Source organism: Cyprinus carpio, chromosome B23 (assembly GCF_018340385.1).
Source record: "Cyprinus carpio isolate SPL01 chromosome B23, ASM1834038v1, whole genome shotgun sequence".
Taxonomy (NCBI): Eukaryota; Metazoa; Chordata; class Actinopteri; order Cypriniformes; family Cyprinidae; genus Cyprinus; species Cyprinus carpio.
Window position 1 is genome coordinate 11,105,261 of NC_056619.1, and position 7,047 is coordinate 11,112,307.

At 34.4% G+C, this 7,047-nt stretch overlaps 1 protein-coding gene across 2 annotated transcripts; it reads left to right on the top strand.

Moving 5' to 3' along the window:
• Positions 1 to 3,859: 3,859 nt before the first annotated feature.
• LOC109077545 (F-box only protein 6-like) lies at positions 3,860 to 6,796 on the top strand. Of its 2 annotated transcripts, none has more exons than XM_042750383.1 (6): positions 3,860 to 4,068; positions 4,911 to 5,172; positions 5,582 to 5,696; positions 5,818 to 5,913; positions 6,276 to 6,411; positions 6,507 to 6,796. In XM_042750383.1, the coding sequence occupies exons 1-6, from the start codon at positions 4,066 to 4,068 to the stop codon at positions 6,651 to 6,653; spliced, it is 759 nt and encodes a 252-aa protein (XP_042606317.1). In that variant the 5' UTR covers positions 3,860 to 4,065; the 3' UTR covers positions 6,654 to 6,796. The 2 variants fall into 2 exon arrangements, with proteins under 2 accessions (XP_042606317.1, XP_042606318.1); XM_042750384.1 differs by lacking the exon at positions 3,860 to 4,068 and adding an exon at positions 4,408 to 4,573 and having other exon boundaries at positions 4,918 to 5,172.
• Positions 6,797 to 7,047: the final 251 nt, after the last annotated feature.

Consider the following 7,047-nt stretch of genomic DNA (forward strand, 5'->3'; position numbering starts at 1 on the left):
ACTCCATTACAAATCCATTAGAGAAGACTGGCACCTGTTTTACTTCTTAACCCTGAAAAGACATAACTTGCTAAGAATCCCAGAGGTGAAGAAGACTCACATAATTAAGACTGTGTAAATGTCAATATATATATATATATATATGTATATATATATATATATATATAAATATATATATATATATATATGTACATATCAGTTCTATCATGACAACTCTCTGAAGATTTTAGCAAGGTAATGGATATGACAATGATAATGTATTTGGTCTTGCTGAAATATGCTGCTGCTGCATTGCTGCTGCTTTTGGTCATTGCTTTTGTTGTAGATTATTGCTGCTGCAAAGCAAGTACAGGAACTTGCTCCTGCCAGTACATATGCTGATACAGTGCTGTGTGAGTATTTAAGACATACTGCTGCACGAATAGCATATATAATAACCCCTAGCACATATAGACAGGTGGAGCTGGAGAAGGTGGAGGGTTTCAGAGGAACTCTGAAAGCGCACTTGGAACACCACAAGTGAATGCTGACTAGCCATTTAAATGTGTAGCAGTAAGCTCATTTGCTACAAATACAACATGAACCAATCAGCTTGTGAATATCATCAGTTTGTGTTAACAACCCATCAGCCTGCACAATCTAGAGTTTCATAGCAGAACTTGGCATACATATTATAATGACATTTTACAGTCTTGTCTGGAAAGTATCCAGCCATGTACTATGAAGAATACGAGATGAGAGATGCAATATGACGAAAACGGCTGCAGCTATGGGGAGCTGGTGATTAATAGCTTCATCACAAATGTGCATGATCATGCATCATGCTCTACAGCCCAGAATTGGTGCCCTGCAACTTCTGGCATTTCCCAAAACTGTAATCACCTTTGAAGGAGACTAAATGTCTCTATTTTTCATATTACATGGCTGGATATTTTTTCCAGACAGCTCTTGGACAGCTATGTGAGTGAGAGAGAGTGTGTAGGCCTATATATATATATATATATATATATATATATATATATATATATATATATATATATATATATACTACACTGTATACTACACTGTTAAAATGAATCTAGAAATTTTTGAATAAAACATTTGAAACTTGCAAAATAGCATGTTAAATAGCATGTTGTCAAAAGAACTGTTGTACATCCACACGTAAACCAGATGTTTTGACTAGTCGTAATCCCAATTCAAGATATCTTTAAATTTGATTTGCCTAGTCAAAATACAATTTAAGATATCTTTAATTCAAAATTTTTAAAGATATGCAAATTACAATTGTAGATATCTTGAATTGGAATTTTGACTAGGCAAATCATATTTAAAGATATCTTGAATTGGAATTATGACTATTCAAAACCCATTTAAAGATATCTGCAATTTAATTATGGATATCCCAATCAGATTTTTGACTAGGAAGAACTATATTTGGAAATATCTGCATTTAGCTTTGTGACTAGGTGTAATTGCAATGTAGATGTCTGGAATTAACAATTTGACTAGTCAAAATACGTTTGTAGATATCTACAATGTGCATGCAAATACACCTTTGTTGAGCCCCAACTTAACCATTATATTTAACCAATCCTGGCTTGGAAACTGTCGTCATCCGCAATTTTGTCTAAGAGTTGTATAATAAAGGTCCTGTGTCTTTGGGTGATTTTAAACTGTTTTATACAGAAGTAATTCAAAAGTATGGAAATAAAAATGTAGCTGGAGCATGTTTAAAAGTGGTAGGCTGTACAGAGAGGACTTAAATAGGCTTTTGTCCTGTTTTATATCGTAATGTTGAGACGTGTGTGCTGTGGATTTTGTTAGCCTTTATTTACAAACGAACACATGCATAAGCCTCATGTGAGCCATTCCAACATTTGATATAATGTTAAAAGAATCTCGTGTCTATTTACACTAAGTGCAAATAGCCCGCCTTATTTACACTATCCGCCCACCAACGTGTGATTAGGACAGTCAAGACTGAAAAAATGACGCTAAATAAGCGACACGACTGACCCGAGTTCACATCCGCCTTTTGCCGAATATTTTTTCTCCCTTTTCAAATCTCATATCGTATCGGAAAGGCATTTAATTTCAATAAAAATGAAGGAAATAATAAAAAAAAAAAAAAAAATATTGGGTAGGGATAGGGTAGGTATAGGGCTTTATTCTCCTTATAAGGTGGCATCCATTTAAAAAGTTGAATTAAAATTATAATTCACACTCAGAACGTTATTATTGCGTACTGTTTTATAATGAACTACAATACTGAGGTGTAGATAATTGCCACTATTTGAAATAAGTAGTATAAATAGCATATTGCTATTTAAACATAGTGTAAATAGAATCCATTGCTATTTGCACTTAGTGTAAATATCATCTATCAATAAGAAAATATGCTATTTGCACTTAGTGTAAATATAATATAATTGCTATTTACACTTAGTGCAAATAGCCGCTGCCTAAAAGAATACATTGGCGCTCATCACTGAAAACAGCAGAATATCATCATCATGGATCTCTTGCTATAATACAATATAATACTGCCACCTTGTGGGCTTTTCCTATGGAAGCTCGTTTCTGCCACTAAATAAAGTAATAAAGAAATAATTAATAAAGAAATAAAAAGCTTTTTTTTTTATCTCACAATTATACAGTTTATATCTCACATTGTTTATATCTCGCAATTCTGAGAAAAAAGTCTGAATGAATGGTAAGATAAAAAGCTGCAAATTACCTTTTCATTCCATGGTGGAAACAAGCTGCCATGACACAAGTGAACCTGAATTCATACACAACGTAACACATACATAACTAATAAATGTCATCAATGCCAGATCAATTTTATTATAAGTTTTATTACAATTATTAAATTGTAATCTTCTTAAAATCAGCCTTCACTGACTGCATCTGATTATGAGGCATTGTTCTTGTCCGTCATGCATTTATTTGTAGGCTACTATTTTCTTTTCTTTTTTTTTTTTTTTGGTATAATTCAATTGTTTTTCATTATATCTAAATATGTAATAATTTCAGATGAGCAGTTTGCGGTTTTCTGCATTTATTGAACATTACACAGCTAATAAACATTACACAATTAATAAAGAAACAGCAACTTTTTATCTCACAGTTATAACATTTATATCTCGCACTGTCTATCTATCGCACTTCTGAGAAAAAAAAAGTCAGAATGAATGGTAGGCTAAGATAAAATCTGCAAATTACACGACCTTTCTTTAAATAAATAAATAAATAAATAAATAAATAAATAAATAAATAACATTGTTTTTCATTGTCAAATATATAATAAATTAATTCAGACGTGCAGTTTGTGATTTTCTGCCTTTATTGAACATTACACTGCATTTGTTATATTTTGCAACATGATTCAATTATACACACATGCACGCTGGAGACTTTTTACCACACGAGGCTGCATCCAGATTTATTTAATAATCCATGAAGCACTTCATCCAGTAGCTTTTCTCCCGGTGACAACAAAAGCAGACCTTTATTATGTTGTTAGCAGTTTGCAGCGTAGGCGGGGAGGAGCTGAGTAAATTTATTCTGACGTCACACAACAGTATTTCGGCCAGGAGCAATTGCAGTTCAGATATCTTAAACTATAATTGTGACTAGTCGAAATTGAATTAGCGATATCTCTAATTACATTCGCGGATGTATGACGCGTCTATTGAAGATATCTATAAAGTAATTACAGATATCGTAAATGGAGTTTTGACTAGTCATAAAGTATTTAGAGATATCTTTAATCCGATTTTTTACTAGTGCAATTATAATTGCAGATATCTCTAATTGTCATTGCGACTAGTCGAATTATAATTATGACTATCCAAATTACAATTGTGACTATCCGAAATTATATTTATGGATAGTCAAACCAATGTTTTAAATGCGATAAACACCTTCTTACTGTAGGAGGAGCAGTGACGTGAATAACAAGCGTCAGTACTTTCACTACATCAGTAGCATACTTTCGATTCGCGATCTTGGTAACAACACGTGAATCCTAAGGAATATATTCGGATTCTGACCAGAATCATGGTACGTGTGGCTAAGGGGATATCTAAACCGGAAAGAAGTATGTATATATCGGAAATGTTGGCGTGAGCCGTCAAGACGCGCACTGCCAGACATATCCCGGTTTACCAGAAGCAGATTAAAGTGCTGCCGCATAAGAGTCGTTATCACTGGTCAGAAAAACGATGCATGAGTCTTATATATAACTAATGCGAAGTAGCGACTTCTGTTTGTGTTTCAGTTTTAGCACATTAACAACAGCATTGTTTGACTTTGTAATACCCATAAGCGGTTAGATAATATAATACTGCCCCAAAAGACCTTCGTCAGACCTTGTGTTTCAATTGGATTAGTGTGATATCATTCGTCAGACCATGAATTTATGAAACGTAACTTCCGTGTTTGCACCAGTAGGTCCAGACACGCAAACATGACTAATTAAAGACACGTCACAAAACAAGAATGGGTCAGTCAGAGAGCAGATATATTCATATGCCTTCAAGCAAACCCAGATTAGACGCAGTAATTTGTTTATGGTTTCAGCTGTCATAGAGAATAATCAAACTGGCCCAGACATTATTAACGCAGCGGCAGAAACAGACTTTGGTAGAAAGTCCATCTTAAGATAATAGAGGTGGGGACCAACCAATCAGTTTATGTTGGATTTAGCTGTATTTATTATTATTTTGCTTTATTCAGCAGAACGTGGTAGCTGGTTTAAGTTGGTAGACTGGCAATAAACCAGTTACCAGCTGGTCATACCAGCTTAGTGGTCAAACTATACTATACTATAGTTGATAACCAGATAAATATTAACAACCATGTTCCCCAGCTGGATTAGAACTGAACCGTTCTTCCTCTGTCAGTGGTCAGGTCTGCAGGCAGATGTTCCTCTGGCTGTGGTTGAGGAGATCCTCCTGAATCTGCCTGCTCATCAGGTGGTGCGAGTCTGTAGTCTGGTGTGTCGTGAGTGGAAGGAGCTGGTGGACAGTGCTTCACACTGGAGAGAGCGCTGTCGCAGAGAGAGGATCCAGCCTTGTGATGCTTCCAGAACACCAGATGACTGGCGCTTGTTTTACTTTATAACTAAGAATCGACGCAACTTGCTCAAGAATCCCAGAGCAGAAGGTGATTCACATCAGTATCACTAATATACTGTTGTAGTTTTTATAAACGTTTTGAATTTTTATATTTACTGTTTTTGTTTTATTGTAGTTGAAGTTGTACCAATTCTGTTCTGATTTGTCATTATTATAAGTTTTTCTAATGTCTGTACAGTTTTTATTATGTCAGTTTTTGTTTGTTATTTTAGTACTAAATGAAAATGAGAAAGTAGTTGAAATAAAATATTTTTTTTTACATTATATTTTATGTCACTTAACGGTTATTACAGTATATTGAATTTGTCTTGGTGTCAGGAGCTTCTAGTACAGAAAGCAGAAACATAGTGCAGACATACATATAATTTAAGGTAATGTCTTTATTAACGTGTGAATTTTTGTTACAGTTAATATCTCTTCTCTGATGTTCTTATTAGATAAACTTAAAGGATGGAAGATTGTACAGAATGGAGGTGACTGCTGGGTTGCGGAGGAAAATAGGAAACCATTTCCAGATGAGACAGTCACAAAATGTTATGTAACATCTTATGGGTACATTTGATCTTTTAAATCTCATAAGAACATTTTGAACATATTTATTGGATAATATATGATTATCAATCAATCAGCAAGCCAATCCACACATGAATCACTGATAGAAATGTGTCCTTAGGTTATGTTTGAAGCAACAGCTTATTTATTTGAAGAAAGAAGGCTACAGTGATGCTTTCATGGATCAGCTGCAACCTCATATCAAAATATCAGACTGGTGAGCATTCACTCAAACCCATTTCAAGCTTCTATATCTTAGGAGGTGAATTTCATTCTTTTGGTGATGAATTTAATTCATTTTCTGTGGATGACCCTTCCATCTGGGTCATCATATTCAGATTAAAATATTTGTTATTGCTATAGTTTTATTCTAATTATTATTATTGCAAGAATCTGCATAAATTGTAAGTTTATGTAAAAAACAAAAATCCAAACATGTCCAAAACTACTACTTTGGAACATAAAGAATGTGCTCCAGTGTCGTTTGGACCCTTTTGACTTCCAGAACATCATCTTTTGTGTTACTTACAAACCAGGTTGTAATATAAAAAGCACATTTACGTGATGTCTTCTCTGCAGGTATGCACCACGCTTTGATTGTGGGTGTCAGTATGAGATCTGTGTAGAGTTGCTTGATCAGAGGAAAAAACCTATCTGTACTTTTCAGCCTGAGAAAGTTTTTTTTGAACAGTGGAATGATGAGCCATGGTGTCAAGTAAGTAGCATAATACTGACAGTCAAGTTATTCCCCTACAATCAAACTAACAGTCTAGACTTCATTGTCTCTTTATTTGTTCTGCTTCATTTCAGATGACACACGTCTTTAAGGATTATGGACCTGGGGTTCGGTTTATCCGTTTCACTCATGGAGGGGTGGATACACAGTTTTGGGCAGGCTGGTTTGGGATACGAGTCACTAACAGTAGTGTTGAGATCTGTCCAGCTGAAGAGAGATAGTGTTTTACTGTCTGAATTTTTTCTGATATGAGAAATCCTGTTATATGTAACCATGAACTTAAAAGCCTTATGGAAATTATAAGTGCATCTCAGTGTTTAAAGTGTATGTCTCACGGAAGAAACTAAATTGTTGAAAAAAGTCATTATTTTTATTTTCTTTGCACACAAAAAGTATTCTCATAGCTTCATAACATTACGGTTGAATGACTAATGTCACATAGACTATTTTAATGATGTCCTTACTAGGGCTGGACCAGAATATTCGATTATTCGAATATTCGTTCGGTGGGTTGGCATTCGATTTTCAATTTTGAGATTCAAATATTCTTTTTTGTTTTTTCGAACACCTGACATCCCCAGCACATAAAAATAAATTACAATACAAACTCAGAAA

Coding starts and splice junctions, on each gene's coding strand:
- LOC109077545 (XM_042750384.1), top strand. CDS start 4,507: ATGGGTCAGTCAGAGAGCAGATATATTCATATGCCTTCAAGCAAACCC. Junction 5,914..6,275: donor CATATCAAAATATCAGACTG/GTGAGCATTCAC, acceptor TCTTCTCTGCAG/GTATGCACCACGCTTTGATT. Junction 6,412..6,506: donor ATGATGAGCCATGGTGTCAA/GTAAGTAGCATA, acceptor GCTTCATTTCAG/ATGACACACGTCTTTAAGGA.